The sequence below is a fragment of the Pristis pectinata genome, chromosome 5, assembly GCF_009764475.1.
Source record: "Pristis pectinata isolate sPriPec2 chromosome 5, sPriPec2.1.pri, whole genome shotgun sequence".
NCBI lineage: Eukaryota > Metazoa > Chordata > Chondrichthyes > Rhinopristiformes > Pristidae > Pristis > Pristis pectinata.
This window is the reverse complement of record NC_067409.1, coordinates 101,155,470-101,180,152: the sequence shown is the minus strand read 5'-3', so window position 1 is coordinate 101,180,152 and position 24,683 is coordinate 101,155,470. Positions and strand designations below refer to the sequence as shown.

The 24,683-nt window shown below is 37.4% G+C and overlaps 1 protein-coding gene across 5 annotated transcripts in view; it reads left to right on the top strand.

Moving 5' to 3' along the window:
* Positions 1–24,683, top strand: part of trioa (trio Rho guanine nucleotide exchange factor a) — a 200,587-nt gene that overhangs the window by 151,895 nt on the left and 24,009 nt on the right. For 2 of the 5 annotated variants that reach the window (XM_052015752.1, XM_052015751.1), the window contains 11 exons: positions 73–142; positions 1,333–1,422; positions 2,038–2,130; positions 2,536–2,586; positions 5,059–5,136; positions 5,720–5,911; positions 8,170–8,350; positions 10,275–11,008; positions 14,071–14,318; positions 15,509–15,647; positions 17,958–17,985. In XM_052015752.1, the coding sequence (XP_051871712.1) occupies positions 73–142; positions 1,333–1,422; positions 2,038–2,130; positions 2,536–2,586; positions 5,059–5,136; positions 5,720–5,911; positions 8,170–8,350; positions 10,275–11,008; positions 14,071–14,318; positions 15,509–15,647; positions 17,958–17,985 (1,904 nt within the window). Of the gene's footprint in view, positions 1–72; positions 143–1,332; positions 1,423–2,037; positions 2,131–2,535; positions 2,587–5,058; positions 5,137–5,719; positions 5,912–8,169; positions 8,351–10,274; positions 11,548–14,070; positions 14,319–15,508; positions 15,648–17,957; positions 17,986–23,375; positions 23,443–24,683 lie in introns of those variants that run through there. The other 3 variants (XM_052015753.1, XR_007956336.1, XM_052015754.1) reach the window with 3 other exon arrangements.

Genomic DNA, 24,683 nt, shown 5'->3' with positions numbered 1-24,683 from the left:
TGAGTCTCTCTGTTACGATGACAACAAAATCTAGCCAATTGCATTATTTTTATTCTGTTTTTTTATTCTTAGCTTCTTTCTTGGTGAGCTGGAGAAGTGCCTTGAGGATCCCGATAAACTAGCTTCCCTCTTTGTCAAACATGTGAGTGATAATTTGCAAGAGTATTTCCTCCTCCTCATTTTATCCCATTCAGTACTGGAAAAATTAAAATTTGTTCCGAAATTTCTGCCTTCACATTACATTCCAAATTAGAACGGCTCTTTGCATTTGTACAGCATATGTACTTTTGTCAGTAATAAAGCAGGCCATTTTTATGGACAAAGTACATTTTACTAACAGCCCAACTTTTGAGTGTACTATTCATCTCCTGTAATAAACGTAACCATTTTCCTAAAGAAAGCATCATTGCTCTAAGTCTTCTCATAGACTTATTTGCAGCACTACAAACTTAATGTGTGAATAGAACAGGCCTTTTGGCCCATGATGTCTGTGCTGAACATGATGCTGAATTAAACTAAATCTCTTGTGCCTGTACATGATCCATATCCCTCTATTCCCTGCATATTCATGTGTGTAACAGCCTCTTAAACACCATTATTGTATCTGCTTCCACCGCTACCCTTGGCAGCCCATTCCAGACACCTACCACTTTCTGTGTTTTTTAAAAAAAAACTTGCCCCCATGCATCTCCTTTGGACTTTTCCCCCTGTCACTTTAAATGCATATCTGAAAGTACTTGACATTTCTACCCTGGGGAAAAAGATTCTGACTGTCTACCCTATCTATGCCTCTCATAATTTTATAAACTTCTATCAGGTCTCCCTTCAGCCTCCGCCACTCCAGAGAAAACAACCCAAGTTTGTCCAACCTCTCCTTATAGCTCGTATCCTCTAATCCAAGCAGCATCCTGGTAAACTTCTACACCCTTTCCAAAGTCTCCACATCCTTCATGTAATGGGGCAACCAGAATTGCACACAATATGCCAAGTGTGGCCCAAGCAAAGTTATATATAGCTGTGACATTACTTCTTTACTCTTATACTCAGTGCCCTGACCAATGAAGGCAGGCATGCCATACGCCTTCTTTACCACCTTATCTACTTGTGTGGCCACTTTCAGGGAGCTTTGGACTTGGACCCTAAGAATACTTGCATAGCAATGCCAGACAGCACAATTCCCCAAACAATCGATATAGACCCTAATTACAGCACATTCTGCAATTGAAAATATTTCTTCAAATTAGGAAAACTAAGGAAAGAGTAATTTTTGCTTTTTTTTTCAATGCATTTACAGTATTATTACTTATATATTTTTCTATTTCAACCAAAAAGGAAAGAAGACTGCATATGTATATAGTTTACTGTCAAAATAAACCCAAATCTGAGTACATTGTGTCTGAATATATTGACACATATTTTGAGGTGAGAATTTTGGATATATTGTTTGTAAGTTTTGAGAAAAGATCATAGATATGAATATTAATATAGATGCTTGTTATTGCCAGAACTTAAATAAGCCTAAATTTAATGAAGTGTATTTGTATAACGCATGCAAAATATCTTTATTGTATGCTTTCTGCTATGAAATATTACAGCTTGTACATTGAACCAAAATTGACGCTTTTCATAATCTTGAGGTGATATCTCTGATTTTGTTTCCACTTGTCTTTTTCTTTAACCTCATGCTGTCCAAGCAATATTTTTCCAGTCACTTTCAGTGATGCTCTCAGCAACTCAGAAGCATTTCAGCAGCTTCAGTCTGTATTCTTCAGATATATAGAATTTTCAATATTATAATTTAATTTTAAAATGAATGTATCCTTTTAAAAAGCTGCAAGCATTACTTGGTATTTTCATGATTTTTCTACTCTCTTCTGCAGTTACATTTAAGATACCAAAGATAATTGTCCAGTGTGTGTTGAATGTCATAGAACCCAGGTGGAAATGAACAGGATATGAATAAAATATAGCTTTAGATTTATTGCACCAACATTTTAAAAAAGAAAATTGCATTAATGTTAGTTTTAATGTCTTAAGGATCTAAAACAGCGGCTTGGTCATCGACTGCAATTGACTGACCTGCTAATAAAACCAGTACAGCGTATCATGAAATACCAGCTCCTGCTGAAGGTAGGCACTTCATGGAAGCATGGAATTGAAGAATTGTTACAGAGTTGCATTGTATTTTACATTCTATCCTTTAAGTATTCTAGGACTTGATACAGTTTGACAGTATTTGTGCTTTTCATATGTATAATGTTAGCTAAAAGACTTTGTTGACAATTCACTGATATGATTGTAGAAATCCTATCACATTTAACTGCATTAAGTAAAATGTCCAAAACAGCTCTGAATATATTTAAGTAATTGACAATGGAAATAATAAGTTATGCAATCTGTTTTTGTTGTTGGGAAAGCAGTTAATAAAATAAAATTTCTCCTCAAATGTAAATTTACTTGGTGATATTCAGTCTAAAGTAAGCTTCTGGATGATCAGAAATATGTTTGCTAATCCTGTTTCTTTTCTATATGCAGGACTTCCTTAAATACTCCAGAAAGGCTGCTGTAGATACAACAGAGCTAGAGGTATTGTTTTATTAAACCAGTGATAAAATTGATAATTACCAAGTCATGGAAGCAATGCCAATATATGTTCCTAAAATGTATAGTGTGACTAGATGGAATTAGGGTCTCTTGTGCAAGCATGTACAAAAATGGAAGTTCCAAACTTCCATACAGCTGGTCGTCACTACTCCAACACTGGCGGAGTGTAAACCCTGATGGTTTACCAGTACGCACACTAACAACTCTGGTTGGTGAATCTGTGCCAGGTAAGACCTGGCAGAGTAACAGCAAACATTCATATGAACAGAACAGAATGCTGTGAAGAAGAAAGCTAAGTGTAAGGTAAATTATATTAATTTTATTTAATTGGGTTAATTTAAATGTATTTATTGTTTTTGTGTTTTCTCATGTTTTTATTTTAAGTTTTTAAGAGTTTTAAAATATAATTTGCTTAATAGTTTGTGAAACTTAGAGGCAGTTAGCATAGTGGTTGAATTACTGGACCAACCAGTTGATTTCTGGGTCCTTGATGGAAGCTAGGGAATTTAAATTCAAATAAATCGGGAACTTTAAATAAAATCTTGTCTCAGTAAGGGTTATTATGGAACTACTAGATTGTTTTAAAGACCATCTGCTTCAGTAATGTCCTTGAGGGAAAGAAATTTGCCATCCTTAACTGGTCTGACATGTATGTGACACAAGTCACCATAGTGGTTGTTTCTTAACTGCCTTCTCAGATATGGGGCATTTAGGAATGGACAATAAATGATGCCATTATTAACAAAGTCCACATCTTGTGAACAAATTAATTTAAAAGAAATCACGAACATTCAAGTTTTTTGACAGCTTTGGCTTGATGGACCGTCTAAGAGGTTTTGAGGGTGGGGCTTGTGAATTGAAATGAGATCCTGTACACTGTTTTGTATTTGCAAAATGTAAACATTACTACCTCTTGCAATTATCAGTTTTTCTGAAAAAAGTATGATTTCACCTTCCTTTTGGACATGGATTGCTTGCATCTTTGCAGTCAAGGTTGACTGGGGATATTTTCAAAGGTTACTCCATATTCTCTCTGCATCATGAAATCCTAAAGTTATAAATTGCATTTTGAGGGGAGATATACAAACTAGTTCAGTAGCTTGACTAGTTATATTTCGATACATTCATTCACTATGTGGCTAAGGAAACTAAGCTCTACATGCTATTCCAATTGATTCACTACACATAAGCAAATAATATAAATTGCCTAATGTAGGGTGTGTATACATTTTCTTATTTGATTGTTCATTTTGAGCAAAGTCTCAAATAATTGGCTAAATGCCCACAGTTTGAAGCTGAATCATAAACATAAATGGTACACTTATTGTTAGAGTCAGTTCATTTTACAAAGTAGTACATAATTTAGGATGGAATTTTTTCCCTAGTTTTCTGCAAAATACAATACTTGTGCAATAAGGAGTTAATATTCCTTCTATGTTTCATGAACTAATATGACTGAATTTTTAATGACAATTCAGAAGTTTGAGAAAACCTTTCACCTTGAGAAAATGGTGTGTAGGATTGTTTAAATTAGGCTGAGCCCATTTATTGGCTTGGGATTGCTCAATTGCTCTATAGTTTTTGTCAACTTTCAATGTGGCCGTGGCTCAAGTCTCCTGCTACTTGCTGCGGGAAACCAAATTTAATTCAAAATTTCAACCCACTGATGGCATCAATGCCGCAACATCAAACCTGAAGCCTGAACAAGGGTGGGAGGAGCTGACTGCTCAGAAGAAGCCATGGTAAGTTTTGAAAAATTACTTCTGTATGAACTTATAGACCAAGAGGATTGAGAGTGCCACCCCTTGACTGACTGGCCCTTGGGTCTCACAAGACCTAGCGTTGCCTCACCCTCTTTGCTGTCAAAGCCCCTTGCCCAGGAGTAAACATTCCAATGAATATTCCTTTAAATTCCTGGAAACCCAATTTTCTACACAAATGTTAGTTCTGCCATGGGAGGGCATAGTATTTTTTTTTGTGTGAGATCTGGCAATTAAAATGGCCCAGGCCCCTCGTGCTGATTACTGTGCAGGGGATACCCTCCTGTCTTGGCACTGAACTGCCCCTTACCCTAGAGTGGTAATTAAGGGCATGTTGCTTCCCTAGAGCAAAGGTTGAAGTCAGAACACCTTGTATTAATCAGTTCAAAAATATAATTAACAGCTGTCCAGGGCACAGCTTACTCTGGGTCTCTGTACTCACACTTGGGTGAGATTGGAGGGCAGAATAAAACATATGGATGTGGGAGGTCACTCTCAAAGAGAAAGAAAAAATTCTGAATGCAATAGACTTTTACAAGCATCTTGCACAATGGTGTGTCTAATTTTGGCTTTTATATGCTTACAACCAGCAGGGAATAATATAATTAAGAAGGATGCTTTTGAAAGTAAAACATTTTATAATTTAAAGATGAATATTTTAAGCTGATATTTCTTTCCTTTCTTCTATACACAGAAAGCTGTGGAAGTCATGTGCATTGTACCAAAGCGATGCAACGATATGATGAATGTTGGACGGCTGCAAGGATTTGATGTAATTCTTTTATTTGTTGTTTATACTTACTTCATGTTTAATTTTTTTAAAATTATGGATTATTCCACATTTCGTGTAAAGTAGAACAGCAAGGTTGAAATTTTACATTATAATGTTTTTTATTTTATCAATAAACATTTTCAGGAAATTAGATAATTTATAACAGTGTATAATGGTAAAATGGTGGTAGAAGCAATATTGTGAATGGGACAAATGAATTATTAGTACAAGCATGAATACTGATGGGATTTAGAATAGTTTACCTTACTTTGTTTTTTATTAACACCATGATCTCATCTCGGAGAGAATTGCAATACGAAGATGTTTCTCCTGTTTATGTTGGAAGAGTAGGATTTGTTCATAGGTTTGTGATCTCAGTGTTAGATGGAGTCAAACAGCTATTTGTACTTTAATTGCACATTCCATCCATTGTAGTTAGATATCCTAGATTTTCTGTTGGACTGTGTACACAATCCTTTTTTTAGTTATATAGAGAATTGATGATGTTAAACTTTTTAAAAATGTCTTTGTAATTCTTCTTTCGATAGCCTGAAGCATATGATGTCTTTCCCTCTGTTTTCAGGGTAAAATTATAGCCCAGGGGAGATTGCTTCTCCAGGACACCTTCCTTGTTGCAGATCAGGATGCTGGGCTTCTTTCGCGCAGTAAAGAGCGGAGAATCTTCCTGTTTGAGCAAATTGCAATATTCAGTGAACCTTTAGATAAGAAAAAAGGCTTCTCCATGCCTGGCTATTTATTTAAAAACAGTATCAAGGTAATCTAGTAGTCTCCTTGTAGAGTATTGGGTACCTTCCATGCTTTACTAATACACCAAGAGTAATTATTCCAAATAATTTAGAATTTAATTTATTCATAGTCATCCTTCTTATCCTCCAAATGACATTTGATTCTTGATTCAGCAAAGAAAATGGGCATGAGTTTGCGCAGCTATACCTAATGTAGTATCATCAAGCAGCAGGTCATTCATCACAGATACATCATGCAATCCAATTGTAGATCAATATCCCGTGCCAATTTGCCAAAATGTCATTCGTGAGTTACTGTGCACAATAGGACATAAACCTCTGGATATGGTGACAGTGCGATGGGGTGACCCTCACGAAGAAAAGAAGTAGTATCTTTTTTTCACCTAAATTCCGTGACAGCGAATTTTATTCTGCATCTCAAATTTTTGGGTAGTGATTTTCTAATTCCGTGAGGGTGAACTTCCTTAACCCAAACAGCCATGACGTGAGGCTTGCCTGTAATATTAAACATTATCACCACAAATATGGTCTTGGTAGTGATGGATTGAGATGGTACAAACTCACATCATTCCCAGGACTTCCCCATTTCCTGATCTAAGTTGCTCAAGTGCAGCTGCTCCCCCTTTCCCTGGGGAGAAATAAATCAAAGGATAAATCAATTCATGCCACTTTAATAAACCTTTTAGCTTCTAATTTGAGAGTGACAGTGTCAAAGGTCTGATTGTCATCTTCTGAAAGCCATTTAGTAAACTTGTTGACCTACAAATTCTGTTGTGTATGGCAAATGATTTTGTACCCTATTCACTAAAATTTATTAAAAATCCCAATTGTATGACAAAGGCACTCTCACTTGGAACTCGTGAGACTTGAACCTCTGGTTTTCAAATGACTTGTGAAAAATTGTATAATTCAATGAAGTCTATGAATGGCACAGGCATCGAACACTAAGTTTTACTGGTTACCAATCAGCAAACCAGTATCCCTGCGCACCCACCCCTCTACCCACCCAACCCCAAACCGTTGCTGCTGAATATCCTCAGGCTGCTCCACTCATCTTTCTGAGGCCTATTGCAAATTGTTACATCAAATAACTCATTTATCTCCCAAAATCTCCCTTGATTCTTTTCCCAACACTCCCCCCACCCCTCCTAATCATTACCCCAACCGCATTTGTTCTACCAATCCTGACTGCAAACTTTCTCAGTCATGGCCCTTCCCTCTTCCAGTCATCTCTCCAACCCTTCCAATAACTTTTCTCAGCCTTCAACACATGATTCTCTATCCGATCCCTCACTCAGTTCTCTTCATACCTCCTCCGATGGTCAGCTTCCAAGCAACTCCATCCCCTATTATGGAGCATCTCCATTCTGGATCCTCATTGGCAACCAAATCCCTTCATGACCTCCACTGTCCCCCCAACCCTAACCTTGATTGTTTCACAGCAGGTTCCTCTTCCCAAGTTGCTCTACAATTTTTTCCACACCCTACACTGAGATTCAATCAGCAGTTTGGTGCCAGTCTCAGGGTTTGCTAAATCTTGGTGGTCAGTGGTGATAGTCACTTTGAAACTCCTTTGTACAAGAAGTTTCAGGGACCTTTCTACTTCCATATATATGGTGGACCTCATGCGCAATATCTGAGCCTGGAGGGTTTGAATAAATCTGGTGCTGACAGCATCCTTTTAATTTTGGTGGGATTACAATTTCTAGGCTGTGGAGACTTTTATCACACTTTTATCATACTTTTAATTCATCACAGTTCAGTCTTCATAGTAGCTGGAGCGCTGTCATCACAGATGTCCACCATTATTTCAACTTAATGGAATATGTTATTCAAAAACTTCCATGCAAGTGCTAATCTAACATAAGAGTCTGTATAATGAGAACACTCTAACAATTTCTTGACTGCAAATTGTTCTACATCAAGTTTGCAGATGCACTACATCATTTTAAAATATTGTTCTCGTCCTTAGTTTAGAAAGACTATTGTTAGGGTGATTTTATAATATTAAATGTAGCCTCACTGCCACACACTATATATATGTAAGTATATCATGGAGTAAAAATTCCTTTATGTTCTTGGCACAACCAAAAGTACATGTTGCAGATTTTGTCCCAGCCCTTACTTCCCAACATTAATTGATCATCTGTGTTATACAGTTTTGCAGTTCACACAAATGAAATTCTTGCCTCTGCATGAATGACCTTTCTCATGGTGAAGTTTGATTTACTAGACTGGCTGAGGGAGCTTATTGGTTGTGTTCCAGGTGAGTTGCCTTGGCCTGGAAGAGAATGTGGATAATGATCCATGTAAATTTGGACTTACCTCGCGATCAGCAGATGGCAGTGTGGAAACCTACATTCTACAAGCATCAAATCCTACAATTCGCCAAATGTGGATCCATGAAATCAATCAAATTCTGGAAAACCAGCGCAACTTTTTAAACGGTACTTACAGATTTTGTTCTGAAGGTTATATTAAACATAACCACATCATTCTTTTTTATGTTAACTGTTCAAACATACACCCACTTTAGTTATTGCATGACCTGCATTGTGATTTATACACCAAAGATTATAATGGAATGATGATGCTAATTGTCTTGGAGTCCACAGCCTGGTCTTTTCTTTCCACAAAAGAATAATGATCATGATTTTTATTTAAAAATGGCTTTTTCATGGACATTGTTTAATCTATGATAAACAACCCTGGTGAGCAGCAAGGTCACCACTCTGCTCTTTTTTGGAATGGCAACTTGTTATTTAAAACTGGCTCATGATCAGTGCAGTCCTACATGTGAAGAGTTTCCTCACCAAAAACAATGTGCCACCCCAAGAAATATCTTAGGCCCACCTGCAGTCAAAACTATCAAAAGACTTGGAATGATTGTGAATATCTCTGATGATCGGAATCATAAATAATTATAAGAAAACACCAAATATAATTAATTTATTAAATACACATAGATTAACTCAATTAATTAAACAAATGGAATTGAAGCTTGCCATCTTCATGCTAACCATTCTCCATTGAAATGAATACAGTTGTTGAACCTGTGCCAGATCTGGGAAGTTGCAGGAAGCTGGACTCTGACAGTGGACTCCATGAGGAGTTCAGTGTCAGAGTGCAATCAAATCACAGCAACAAGGACTTCTCAGGATGTCCTGGACTTTCACGTTTACATAAACTAGACCTCAGAATGTTTTGAATTTTCAATGTGACTCACCCTGAAAAAATGTGCATGACTGGTTTTAATTATATGTCTGTTTATATGTAGGCATAAATAGTATTACTGTATTTTTGTGGTACGTCAGAGTGTTTATTGTTTTTGTGAAACACCATTTCTTTAACAACAATAGATAATACATTATTTAATGTCAGTCTTGTTTCCTTCCTTGTGTCACTTTTTGCTCCTGATTTCCCTAAGTGTATATCACAACTGCAGCCAGGGGGAAAATCAGGTCATCTCCATGAGTTAGTCATTGTGAGGCACACTTAGGAAATGAAACATTCTCCCTCCAACTTGTAAATACTTAGTCTCCAATTACTTGATATATTGGAAAACCAAACCTGCATCTCGTTCTTTTATAGATTCCCACTAGCAGAGCAGTTTTTTTTAACTTTTAAGCATCTGAAATGACCTTTGAAATCTTCAAATTATTCAAAAAATATTCAGAATTATGACTTTAAAAGTTTGTTCTGGAAAGCTGCAAAAAATAAAGTGCAATGGTATGCTGTGCTGTTCAGCTTTAGCTGTGTTTTAACTTAAGCTTTTAAAAGAACACCTGCATACCATTGTTTGGTAAAGTGGAGTTAAGATGGATAAATCGAGTTGAGAAACACGTCAGCCTTGATCTAATTGAATGACAGAGAAAGCTTGAGGAATTGAATAGCTTATTCCTGCCACAATGATGCCATAAATACCCTATGAAAATTTGCTGCAGAATTCTCATTTGTGGCTTTTACAAGGATACAAATCATTAATTTAACTATTCCCATAGCCAGTCTTCTGCAGTTTGAACTTAACTGTGCAGAACACATTCACCAAATTCCACCTGCCTAGATGTGGTATTATGTCTATTATTAACACAATTTTGAAATCTGTGTTCATAATGGACATAATTTCACATCTAGCTCTCTGTTAACAAAGTATTCCATCAACATCTAAAAGAAAGCCTAGAGGACCAGAGAAGAAGTTCTGCATTCAGATAATCAGGAAATATTTGAAAATGGCTGATGGTTCATGGCCTTTGAGAGGGGGGTTCTAAACCACACATTATTCATCCCAACCTGGCTTCTATAATCCTCACTTTTCATTCATCCCAGCCATACAATGTTAAAATTGTCTAATTAACCTTTTTTTGGCTCCAGCTCTGACATCTCCGATTGAATACCAGAGGAACCATGTCGGCCCTAGCGGACCAAATAGCTGTAGTGGAATGAGCAGCACAAGCCGCTCCAGACCTTCTCGGATACCCCAACCCATCCGGCACCATTCCCCAGTCCTGGTCTCCTCTGCGGCCTCGGCCCAGGCAGAGGCAGACAGATTGACAGGTATGTCCGTTCGCAACCCCACCCTGACGACACTCAACAGCACCCTAGATTCTGGCTGCAGCCAATCTGACAGGCACCTGGAACGAGAAGGCAGCGACAATGATTTGGAACAGATTCCTAGAACAAAAGTCCTTGAGAGCCCCAGGAAAACATTAGGATCGCTCACCAACACAGGAGATGGAAGCCTAAAGGAGTTACGAGGTAGTCTAGAAGAGAACCGATCACCAAGAGGGAGTGTGGGCTCTCTGACGATAGGAAAGCAACGACCAGGCACTACTTCACCCTTGAGTTCACCGCTGTCTACAACGTTCCCGTCCTCTCCTTTCAGCAAAGAACCCTTCCCTCCCAGCAGTCCTGTTCTCAAGGGCTCCTTCTGGAGCTCGCACCCAGCTTCACCTGCTAGCCGCCCTGGTTCCTTCACCTTCCCAGGGGATGTGGACTCCCTGCAGCGCCAGGTCCACCGCCACTCCACGCACAGCAAGGACACTGATCGTATGAGCACGTGCTCCTCGACCAGCGAGCAGTCGGTGCATTCCACCCAGAGCAACGGGGTAAGAGCGGAGCACGTCTGTCCTGTGAGCTCCTCTAAAACCTTCCCACGCTCTCCTTCTGTGCGTCAGTATCACTCTCCGTACTAATAATTCCTCCTGGCTCTGCAAAAAAACTGCTCTGTTCTGAAACTTAAAAACCTGCCTAATTACTCATCGCTGTGACTCTCTACCTGTCAAGATCTTATTTTAAAAAACTGATCAGCCTAAACATCTACTAACCACTGCTCCTGCAACTGCCTCACTTGCAGAAGGCAAATAACAGCTAACGCAGATACTTACAAACTTCTAGCTACTCAACTTTTGGCAAAAAAAATAAACATCTGCTGCTTCATGTTTTCCCTTATACTCCAGCATACTGCATATGTTAATGGGCCATTTCTCTGGACTGGTAGCACTATTTTAAATTTGCTAGTTCCAACTTTTTTTTATTGCCAGTTGCTGATTCAAAGCATCATCCCCTCCCCCCCTCTCTTGTTCAGCCCAGTTTCTGCTGCTGACTTTTGGAGTTCTCTGTTCAAGAAGCTGTCCAGCTTTACAATGTAAGACATTGAAACTGCTTAAGAGTGCTATAACGTCTGAAAGTTTTAATTCAGTGACAGTCTCAGATTAGTTTTATTATTTATAATCGCAGAGATTGTCACAAACATAATTTGTTTTTCAATATTTTGTAAATCTGTAATGCTTTAACTTATGAAATGGGGTGCAATATTCCCTCACAACGAAAAAGCAATTTTATCTAATGTCTTTCCAAAATTTGTTTCTTTTTCCATCATTCATTTGGTTAGAAATCATTGTATCAATTATTAATCAGGATGAAAATGTTTCACTGAACAGTGTACACAACCTTCAAAAGCATTGTCACTTACATTTTTTGCCTAGCTTATTTCTTTTAAACTCTTGCATGCTCACTATGCATTGCATGTCCCTTCAGTTTCCAAGCATGGCATTTTGGATAGATTGTTAAGTTTCACTATATTGATCCAATTTGCTTGATAGTGTGTGCATCTTGCTGCATTAGCAGATGCTGAAACAATGTGTAAATTATGGCATTCTGCTTTTCCACTATCTGTTCTAGTATTTAACTTTCCTTTTCTTTCCTTCATCTTTGTTTCACTTTGTATGTTTTTCTGTCTTAATTAAGGAAGCAACTTTGTACCAGTTGTGTTTTAAAAAATGATTCTTGTTGTATTTTGTATGTCAAAAATGGTCTTATGTAATCCACAATTAAAATGTGCAAAGTATTTGTGGTACTGATTTGTGATGTAGATGGAAGTGAGGTTGTGAGAAATAATGGTCAGAAATGAGAAGTCACGTTATTGGCTGATATGTGGGTGTTCTTAGTAATGTGACCTGATTTAATACATAAAGGACAGAAAACTTAAAGCAGGTATTGTTCTTGAATGAGGATTGTTTTTTAAAAAAAAAATCTTGTATTTGGGTCTACAAACATTGCAAACAGCAAGATGCATGTGGTTCCCTAATGAAAGCTGAATATTGGAGCAAGGTGCAGTAAAGAATATATGACAGAGGTAAAATGATTCTGCTGCACTAGGAGAAAAGTGTGTGAATCACTCTATTCATTTTCTTCACTTTCTTGCATCTACCTAATAAAGGGTAATCATTTGCTCATCTTCTTGTTAGTGTAAACAAGCAAAATTTAGAGGAGAGAGCATTTATTTGAAAACAGATATCCTCTATTTGCCAGATTTGTGGGTAATTTGCATTTGAATTATTCACTTTCTGCCCATGTATAGCCTCACTCTCATTCTGTCAAAAATGTACATAAACGCTCCTTGTTAGGTATTAATGAATCCTTAGAAGTCCTGAATAGTGATGATAGAACAAGTGATATAAACTGTTGGGTTTTAAAATAACAGAGTGGTGGTATTTATGCATCAAATTCTGTATACATTTGTGGAGAGGGTGCATTTGAATTTGTCAGGCCTCCTTATGAAACATCAACTTGTTTTTAATTGCCTTTTGAAACTTGTGTCGCTCTAACTTAAATAATGGCTACTCGTTACACTCACAGGTTGTTTGATTTTTGTGTAGGTAAGTGATATTATTGTGAAGAGTCCCCTCAACAGCTCACGTGCTTTCTAAGCATAGAGTAAGGAAATCCATACAAATCAGAAAGGTCACAGCTTTATTCTGTTCTTTATGCTGAGTTAGCTGATTGTAACTGGAGAGGGGTTTGACTTCACTCTCTCTGGTTAAGAGAAGGGGAAGAAAGCTTATGTTCCTACTGCTAACTACTATCCATAAGATTCTTTAAAACTGAACTCAGGACAGAATTGGGTTTAGCTGTGATGCCCCTCTGCACTTGAATAATGCATCTAGGCTCAAACATGAAGGCTTGCCACTTGTACTCAAGTAGCAAAGGTGTTTACTCCCTCTGAAACCATACCTCAACAAAGAATCAACTATTCAAATGAAAGAAGGGAATAGAGAACATTGGTGGAAAAATAAGTGAAATAATTAGTCTCTTTCAAAATAAACTGGGAAGTGACAACACATTTTGTTTGAAGTATTGGTTCTATGCCCATCAAAATTGGGAAATATCAAACCTGCAAAAAGTCCAGATTTCATAATTTTTCATAATTTTCTCATCTTTGCGAAAGCTACACATTTAACCTTCAAATAGTCAGTATAAAGGAGCAGATCGCAATTACACCAGAAAGGCAGAGATTGGAAATCTAATAACAGCCCTATCCCAAAAGTAATATTTATGATAGAAGCATTTTTTAAATTATTTCAAGTATGAGAATCAAAACCATATTTTCGAATGTGTTGTGGCCATTTTTAATGTTTTACTTGTCAGTTTGTTGTATCTATTTATGTAAGTCTTAATAAAACAAGAGCATTTCTCACATTATTTGAAGTGTTGGAAACCAATAAGAACAGGTTCACTTATAAAGCTTTCTTGAATTGGTGATGGTGGGAGGGTAAGCAACTTATTTGTCAGATTAAAGTAGTAAATTACCAATTTGTGTATTATTATTGTGTGAATTGCTTGAGAAACACATTTTATTTTTCCAACCTTGTCTTTTCCTCCCTTGTAGAGTGAAAGTAGCAGCAGCAGTAATATCTCCACCATGCTGGTAACACATGATTACACCGCCGTGAAAGAGGATGAGATCAATGTCTGCCAGGGCGAGGTAGTGCAGATCCTGGCCAGCAACCAACAGAACATGTTTTTGGTGTTTCGGGCAGCTACTGACCAGTGCCCTGCAGCTGAGGGATGGATTCCTGGCTATGTACTAGGTCACACAACTATTATAATCCCAGACAACCCTGAAGGAACATTAAAGTTAGTCTGTTTTCATTTATAGTTTGGTTGTGTAACTCTAAATTGTCAATCTCTCAGGCAATTTGTTGCAACTCATTATTTGCAAATATGGAAAAGATACTTTATATTTGGTGGAAAGTGGGTGAAGATTCTTCGATTTTCCCAATTTTCTCTTTCCCGAGGTATGGATGCTAGCAGCTTTCTGGTACATGATGCAAGTGGCTGTACTTTATGCAAGAGTCCAGACAGCCAATACTGGTGGATGGGGAGGGAAGGGGCAGGAGAATTCTATTTATCTCTGAACCTGATTTTGCGCAGAGACAACACACCTGCACAGTTTCTACTGGTGATCACTGGATTGTCATCAGAATCAGGGGTCTGGATATTTCCTTTCCCATTTCTAGTCCTGGAGCACTGAGACTAACTGAATTGCCCCATCTAAGATCCACTTCCTTATCACAGGCTGGGGATTGAACCTGGAGCTTTCCTGGTCCCTTTGTCTGCATCTGGTGCTACATTTACCTACTGAGTGGTATGGTAGCCATTATTATAGAAGGCACATATTTGTATATTTCCATTCCAACAGTTTTATAATGTGGCTGAATTGATTACCAAAATGTATTGTAAGCTCCAAGAGCAAACACAATTGCTTACATCAAACTACTAATTTAAGTAGCAGGTAACTATTATTCTGCTATACTTTGAATTTAAACCACTTTTGATGTTTGCCAGTGATTGATCATAAATTATTGAGACTCCAAAAACTCTGCAACTATACTGTGTGACAGATGTTTAAGTTTACTGTACTTTGGACCAGAAAAGGGAGTCTTCTGTTACTTAGTCATTTGGTGTGTCAACAGCATGGACTCTCAGTGGCAGGGAAAGAAACAGAAGGTTCTTCAGCTGCCATACTTTTGTCATTGCTGTTTTGACATGTCTGAGAGCTACGTGGAAATACCTTGAGGAATGATTGTTTTTTTTCCCCCATCCCAGTGGTCTCCAGTGATTGGTTCATTGTATGGGTAAACCACATCACTTTGCTCTACATTGCTGCTCCAATGTTCCATATCCAAAATTAAATGTAATTAGAAATTATAGTGTGCATTTTACATGCCCTGATTATCGTGGAGTTGTAGTTAACATTTAAGTTTCTAAAATAAAATGTGTTCTTCCTCCTGCCCTCTCTCCTCTGGTTTGCAATATGACATTAGAAAGTCAACATCTTGGCACACTGCACTCCGTTTAAGAAAGAAAAATGAAAAGAAGGATAAAGATAGCAAGAAAGAAGGAAAGCTAGAGAATGGTTTCAGAAAGTCTCGAGAAGGGTTACCCAATAAGGTATCAGTTAAGGTAAGCGCAAGTAAAATACTATTTTAGAAATTCTCCACAATGATGTTTCAGCCCTCTTTGCATCCATAATCTTTTGAAGTTAAATGACAAACATAAAGATGATAAGATTATAATACTACCAAAGTGATCATTTGATAATTATATCTTTGCTAAATGAAGTTATTTTTGTCTTGGAGGCAAGGGAAATTAATTCATTACTAATTCCCATTAATCACTATCAGCTTGTGACTCACCACAGTGTGCCCTCATTCCTCAACCCAGTTTGGGAACCAGAAAATTAAAGGAACTATGCAATATGAATGGGCATGCATAATGATTAAGCACACATAATTGCAGTACAATAAAATTTAATTTTCCCTGTTAACTGCATATTTCTTCAAGTTAAGTAGGGTAAAAGCAGCCATGCATAATCCTCGCAGTTGAAATAAGCAGGCAACCTTCCTTTTAGATAACCAGCACTTGAAAATCAAGGCCACCTTTCCACTCACTGACTAGCATAATCTTAACTCAGACCGAGCTTTATAATAGCCTACGCCAAGGTGTAATTGTTGCTTACTCATTATCCCCAAAGAAATTTGGATTCTATGTGATCCGTTTGCTGAATTGTTGAAATATTTCTATTTCTTTTTCTGAAGTGTCATTGATCTTTATGTTGTTAAACCTTTCAAGTGTTAACCACCTGTAAAACTGATTCAGAACACTGTTAAAACATTCTTCTGTTTTCAGAATGCAATCCATAGATCTTGATCTTCCCATATAAATAGTCTCCAGGAATCTGTAGGAAGTATATGCATTGTTAAAATAGAAAAATAATATAAAGTAGGTTATGACTGCAAAACTAATACTTAAGCTTCTTATTTCAAGTCTTTAAAATTTGTTTTTGACTGTAACATGAAATATTTGGAACACATTACAGCCACCACTTCAGGCACTAATTTTGATTACAATAAACTATATTGCTTTCCTTTCATAGTTTCCCCAGACACTGGATGAACTAGGTCACAACCACATTATTTGTTTTTTTAGCATTAACTTTCCAGTAAATAGGCCCATCAGTGTCATTCCCAACTGCAGGATGATCTATGTAATTAGCAGGTTGACAAATGATCTCAGTTTTCTCCCCACCGAATGGATTTGCAGCTGGGCTTTCCACTTGATATCGGATTAGGGATAATACCATAAACTCAGTCCAGATGGGATAAACAAATATGCACCAAAAAGTTCTGAATACATCTGCATACTTCTAGTAGATAAACTCCATAAGAAGTGTATCTACATGGTTAATTGGCAACGATCCCATTGGCACCCAGTAGTTAAAGTGATGAGCCAACTAAATGCTTAAGCAGGGAATATATGGTGCTGCCCAGCAAGAGGTCATGTAAAATATGTAGAGTTAACCGTTGAAATAATTCACAGTTATTGCAAAGTATCACAGTAAAGTTTTACTCTAAAACTTGCTGAAAGAGTTACGTCTTTCCTTTGTTATGGTACACGTGCCATTTTAGGGTAATAGAAATAAACAGCATTTATGTTGCTTATTCACACTGCCAATCAGGAAGGGTACAGTTTAAATACATGTATATTTAAATAAACTGTTCACCAGCTTCCAAATGCAATTTTACAGTTATAAAACCTACACAGAATAAAAGTTTCTTTCTGCCAGTAAAGGATGTACAAATTCTCAAAATACGACAATTCAAAATTTCTAAAAGGCCTCTTTTCCATTGCTAGTACAAATTTTGGTTAGCTTTTATTTAAAATGCTAATATTGAATAATCCATTGCAAAATGCTGGATAAGTAATTTAGAAGAAACTCTTTACTCAGAGTGGCAGCAGTGTGGAATTTACTATGTGGACGAGTAGATGTTGATAGTGTTGCTGCATTTAAAAGGTAAGCTAGGTATCTCCAAGAGGGAGAAAATGAGTTGAAGGTTGTGTAGTTAGGGTGGGTGGAGACTTGAGCAGAGATGGACACTAACCTGGACCTATTTGTGCTGTTAGTTCTACGTAGTAATTATTTACTAACAACAAGATTGTTTTTTAAATGGAATATGTTTCCCATTGGACTAATGATTAAAATAAAAATATTTTGCTTAAAATTAACGTTACTATTAACACAGCATTTAGAAATCAAATGCTGGCCATTATATATATGAATTGTTTTCCAGCCATCGATGCAAAATATGAGAAATGCAAAAAAGAGAGCACTAATTCAGAATATGTGGAAATTTTAAAACTTGAAACAAAGATAAATAATGTGAAGAATGAAATGTTCAATTAATTATCAAGTAATTATTTCTTTCTTTTCAGCTCCTGAATCCTAATTATATTTATGATGGTAAGTTATTACAAAAGCCTCACATTTCACAAAGTATTTTTATATTTTCAAGAGTTTATTGGGATTAAAATTCACGGAGAAGCATGATCATGCATATAAAATGGCATAGGCAGGCCATTCTGATCTGCAGAAAAGCAATGTGGTTGGTTGTTCTCCTTTGTCATATCCATGCATATTTTCTTATCCAATCTTCTCTTGAAAGCCTCTATTGAATCCATATCTATTAATCAGGTACTGCATTCCAAATACTTAATGCTACATAAGTCAGCCCTTGGCTACTCATGTCTTCACTGTTTCTATCTAGTTATTGACACTTCTTCCTTAAGAAATTCGGTACAAATCCATCTCCTGTTGTATGTGCTAAAAAGTGTTGAAATTCAACATGCATATGTTATAACATTGAGTGTTTAGCATTTACACAAAGGATAAATGTCTTCCCCATATTAATGTATCTAAGCCCTTCATAACTTGAAACATCTTTGTCAAATATCATCTCAGGTTTCTCCTGTCAGACAACAGCCTAGCTTTTCCATTCTATCCACATAACTGTAATCTCTTATTTCTGAAGCATTTCAGTACATCTCCTCTGTACCCTGTCTAAAGCTTCCACAGTCTTTTTGGAGTGTAAAATATTCTCAATGAGACCAAACTGTATGCTGGTTTAGCATAATTTCCAGGCTTTCATGCTTTCCTTTATTAAAGACTAGGGTCTTAAAAGGGAATAAGGCTAGAACAATTCAATTAACAATCCAATGATGTTTGAAGATTTATTTACATTCTTAATAAGATTGACCTCAATGTAGTGTTCCATGCAAACCACTACTAAGATTTTAGATTTGGATAAAACTGAGTTCCATGCAATGAGGCAGGATTTCATCGTAAACTTGGCAACTCTGTTAATGGGAAAAGAATATTAGATAAATGAAAGGAGTTCATAAAAATAACCAGTTTATAATCCCAAAGATACAAGAGCTCAGCTTGCCAGAAAAAAAAGCTATGCATGCCTAAAGGGATTGCAAACAATAAATAACTGAGAAAAAGTACTCGCAAAAAGGCAAAATGCAACACAAATCCTGACTTCTTGAGGACATATAAATAACTTCTAAAGTAGTAAAAAAAATAGCAACAACGTCAGAAGAGACTATGGAAAGGAATTCTGAAAGGGGCATCAAAGTGAACACTTTTGTTAACAAATGTATCTTGGTCAGGAGCAATCTGGGCCATTTAAAAGCAGTTAATGGTGATATTAGAACTGAAAACAAAGAAGTAGTGGATTATTGAATGATTACTCACTAGAGCATTTAAACTGGGAATTGGCTTATGATTACACAAGTCCTTTCATGTGAATGATTATTTTGTGACTGTGAGTAAGATGTATATGAAAAGACTAAATTGCACTTTTTTAATTATGTTTGCAGTAAAGTTTTTAATTACTTGAGCATTTTGTGTTTTTAAGTGAGTATAGCTTTATTTTAATTTTTACATATTTTAAATAATTTATTTACTTCTTAATGGTTATTGTACAGAAGTGTTTAAAAGATTATGGCTTTGACAGTGGCACAAATGTGGCTTTGCCACCTGTCAAGTGTTTTTTAAGCAGATGTGTGGTTTGTGATCGAGCTTGTTTAGGCCAGTCTTGGTGACCTAATTATGTCAGGAAAGCCCTGGTGCCTTTTCTGGGTCTTGCCAATAGGATTCAGAAGGCTTTCATCCAGTGAGTTCCTGCTTATGAAAGTACGTAAGGTTAGTATGGGGCAATGATGTATCTCAGTGGCAAGCCACACTCAGTAAAATATAATCTGTAAACTATCAGTGATGAAGGAAATAATGATACCAGAAGTGACTAGTACTTAAGACCAGTTAGTTTCCATCTGATTTTAAGAAAATTAAGTGAATACGTTGCAGTTACTGTTCTGATCCTCTCAGTTAGAATACCATTATTTTTTTGGACTGGATAATTGCAGTCATCATTCTACCATTTAAGAACGGTGAGAGGGACAAACCAGCAAGTGATAGAAGAGTTAGCCTAACATGTTTTGTCAGGAAAATACTATAGTCTATAGTTAATGATAGAGTGATCAAATGCCTTTAACAACTTTCAGTTATTCAGAGCGGGCGTAGAAGTATAGAGCGAAGGGCATGTCTGATTTACCTCACTGAATATTTTGAAGAAATAATTAAAGTAACAGACAGAGGAATGTCTATGGATGTTACTTGATGTTACAGAACACATTTAATAATCTCCTTGTAGATGGCTGACTAAACTTGAAATTGTGGTCTTGAAGGCAAATCATTGACAACTAGGAGATTAATGGAGTAACAGGAGAAAGGCTAGGGGTAATGGGCAGTCTGGCAGGACGTGACTAGTTGTGACCCACATGGTTTTATGAAGAGGCCACATCTATTCAACGTAATCATAACTGATTTTAATAATGGAATAGAAAGTCACAATTCATGCTTGCTGATGATATAAAGATAGGCAGCATTATAAATGTAAAATTACAAACAGATATTGGGCTGGAACATACTGATAGCTAGCTAGTATATCTATAGGGAAAGTGGCTAGATGTCACTTGTTAGCTGCAGAGTGAGCAGCAGTCTATGTTTCTGACCCTGGACTCATCATTGATTTCTGTGGGGTTGTTGGCCTTCATTTAAAGGGTAAATTTAGGTTTGTTTATGTTACTAATTAGATAATAAATACCACGTAATTTTAAATATGTTTGTATCTTTCTATTCAGCTGTTTCTAAATGTCTGTTCATTGGAGATCATGAGGCATAGGTGGGGTCTGGGCAATCTGACCCATTAATCAATTGAACAAATGGGCAAATCTTTGGCAAACGAATTTCACTATAGGCATCTGTGAACCAAAAAGGCTAGAACACAGTACTTTCTAAGTGATTTAAAATGTTAGCAACAGTAGAAGTCCAAAGGGATCTATGGACCAGTATATGCAGAAAATAATAAAAGTAATCGATTGCTAGTCCTTCTACCTGGAATACTGAAGTACAAAAGGCAAAATTTATTTCACAGCCAGATAAAACCCTGGCTAGATCAAACCTTGAAGATTGTAAGTAGTTCTCGATACTTTTCCTTTGGAATAATATTGGCTGTTGTTACCTGGATGTGTTAAATTAGGCAAGATTACACAAACTGAGGTTATATTCTTAAGAATTTAGGTTTAGGGGGCTGATTTGATTAAAACTTTCAAGCTATCGAGGAGAACTGAAAGGGTAGATAGAAATGCTTTTGCTATTCAGAAAGTCCAGGACTAGTAGGTGAAAATCTAAAAATTAGAGTCAGTTCTTTCAATTGTGACATTCAGAAACATTTGTCTAACTAAAAGCTGCTCGAAATTTGAAACTTTTTCACAATCGGTAATTGATGTTAGGTCACTTGTTAATTTTAAAATCCAAGATTGTGAACTTGTTAACAAAAAGATATAGGGAAAAGAATGATGTATGGAATTGTATCATAATTGAGCATGGATCTCATTGGCAGAATAAGCTTGACAGAATCATTCCAATTCACTTTACCAGCTGCTGTGTTAACTTGCCCTCCCACCTTCGATTTGGCATGCATTCGCAATCCCCATTAGTTTTACCAAAATGTCTCATCATCTGCCATGTGTCCCCCATTCCACCAACTTGTCTATGTCTCTTACTACCTTCCTCATTGTACCTTCGCATCATTAATGCATAAATGCATAAGCAGCAGTGGTTCTAGCGCGGCACCTTAGACAACTCCAGTCCAAAAGGAAGACATTCGTCAGGACTCTTTTATTACCCTTAATTTTATACCTATGCTGCCTTGATATCCTTTTCTCCAAGTTTGCTAACAAGTCAAATATCTGACACTTCATCAAATGCCTTTTGGGTAGCCAACAACACATCAATCGTATTTTCCATATCCACCCTCTCTGTTACTTTATTATTTAAAAAACACGTCAAATCAGTGATGATCTATTAGCTGTTCGAGAGACAAAATTGGACGGTGTCCAAGTATGGGAGTTAAAGGTTCAAAGATGAGGGTTAATTAGGGCAATAGTGGAAATGTCATTGGCCCCAAAAAATCAGAAAGGGATAGTAAGCACTCACAGGAATAGTTCCTTCTCTTAGACAGTCCCGATTGGAAGCTGATTACCCGACCCAAACCTGATAAGGCTGGTCTATATTCATCAGGTTGGATTAATGTTCTGATGAAGCATTCAAGATCAGGTTGAACCATACAGATTCGACTCAGTACTTTATACAGGTCAGGCTTGTGAATAGTGGAATCGTGTGTTTACAGTGATAGTTGAGTTATAGAGTTATACAACATGGAAACAGGCCCTTCAGCCCAACTTGTCAATGCCAAGGTGCCTTCCTGAGTTAGTTCCCTGCATTTGGCCCATATCCCTCTAACTTTTCCGGTCCATGTACCAGTCCAAATTACTTTAAAACATTGTAATTGTACCAGCCTCTACTACTTCCTCTGGCAGCTCATTCTATATACCCATCAGCCTCTGTGGAAAATCTTGCCTCTCGGGTCCCCTTCAATCTTTCCCCTTTCACAAATCTATACCCTCCAAATTTAGACTCCCCTACCCTGGGGTAAAGGCTGTGACTATCCACCTTATCTGTGCCCCTCATGATTTTATAAGTCTCTATAAGATCACCCCTCAGCCTCCTTCAATCCATGGAAAACAGTCCCAGCCTATCCTATCTCTCCTTATAACTCAAGCCGTTCAGTCCCAGTAACGTCCTTGTGAATCTTTTCTGTACTCTTTCTAGCTTAATCACATCCTTCCTCTAGTATCGTGACCAGATCTGCACACAATGTATCTGGTGCAGTCTCACCAATGTCATGTACTCCATGAGTATGCCCCAATACAAGAGTTAGAACATATGTGCCATTGCGCCACCTTCACTATCTGTGTCGTCACTACCTGTGCTGCCACTTTCAGGGAATTATATATTTGTACTCCTTGGCCCCTCTGTTCTGCAACACTCCCCAGGGCCCTGCCATTTACTGTGCAAGTCCTGCCCTTGTTTAACTTTGCAAAATGCATCACTTTGCACTTGTCTGAGTTAAATTTCATCTGCCATTCCTTTACCCACTTTCCCAGATGATCCAGATCCTGTTGTAATCTTAGACAACCTTCTTCACTGTCCACCAGACTACCAATTTGGTGTCACTGTAAATACACTAATTATGCCACCTACATTCTCATCCAAATCATTATTACACAGTGGCATGCAAAAGTTTGGGCACCCCTGGTCAAAATTCTGTTACTGTGAATAGCTAAGTGAGTAAAAGATGACCTGATTTCCAAAAGGCATAAAGTTAAAGACGACACATTTCTTTAATATTTTAAGCAAGATTACTTTTTTATTTCCATCTTTTACAGTTTCAAAATAACAAAAAGGAAAAGGGCCCGAAGCAAAAGTTTGGGCACCCTGCATGGTCAATACTTAGTAACACCCCCTTTGGCAAGTATCACAGCTTGTAAACGCTTTCTGTTGCCAGCTAAGAGTCTTTCAATTCTTGTTCGGGGGATTTTCGTCCATTCTTCCTTGCAAAAGACTTCTAGTTCTGTGAGATTCTTAGGCCGTCTTGCATGCATTGCTCTTTTGAGGTCTATCCACAGATTTTCGATGATGTTTAGGTCAGGGAACTGAGAAGGCCATGGCAAAACCTTCAGCTTGTGCCTCTTGAGGTAGTCCATTGTGGATTTTGAGGTGTGTTTAGGATCATTATCCCATTGTAGAAGCCATCCTCTTTTCAACTTCAGCTTTTTTTTTTACAGATGGTTTGATGTTTGCTTCCAGAATTTGCTGGTATTTAATTGAATTCATTCTTCCCTCTACCAGTGAAATGTTCCCTGTGCCACTGGTTGCAACACAAGCCCAAAGCATGATCGATCCAACCCCACGCTTAACAGTTGGAGACGTGTTCTTTTCATGAAATTTTGCACCCTTTTTTCTCCAAACATACCTTAGCTCATTGCGGCCAAAAGGTTCTATTTTAACTTCATCAGTCCACAGGACTTGTTTCCAAAACGCATCAGGCTTGTTTCGATGTTCCTTTGCAAACTTCTGACGCTGAATTTTGTGGTGAGGATGCAGGAAAGGTTTTCTTCTGATGACTCTTCCATGAAGGTCATATTTGTGCAGGTGTCACTGCACAGTAGAACAGTGCACCACCACTCCAGGGTCTGCTAAATCTCCCTGAAGGTCTTTTGCAGTCAAACGGAGGTTTTGATTTGCCTTTCTAGCAATCCTACGAGCAGTTCTCTTGGAAAGTTTTCTTGGTCTTCCAGACCTCAACTTGACCTCCACTGTTCCTCTTAATTCCATTATGAACTGAGGAAACGGCTACCTGAAAACACTTTGCTATCTTCTTATAGCCTTCTCCTGCTTTTTGGGCATCGTTTATTTTAATTTTCAGAGTGCTAGGCAGCTGCTTAGAGGAGCCCATGGCTGCTGATTGTTGGGACAAAGTTTGAGGAGTCAGGGTATTTATAAAGCTTTGAAATTTTCATCACCTGGCCTTTCCTAACGATGACTGTGAACAAGCCATAGCCCTAACAAGCTAATGAAGGTCTGAGACCTTGGTAAAAGTTATCTGAGAGCTCAAATCTCTTGGGGTGTCCAAACTATTGCATGGTGGTCCTTTCCTTTTTTTTCACTCTAAAATTGTACAAAACAAAAATAAT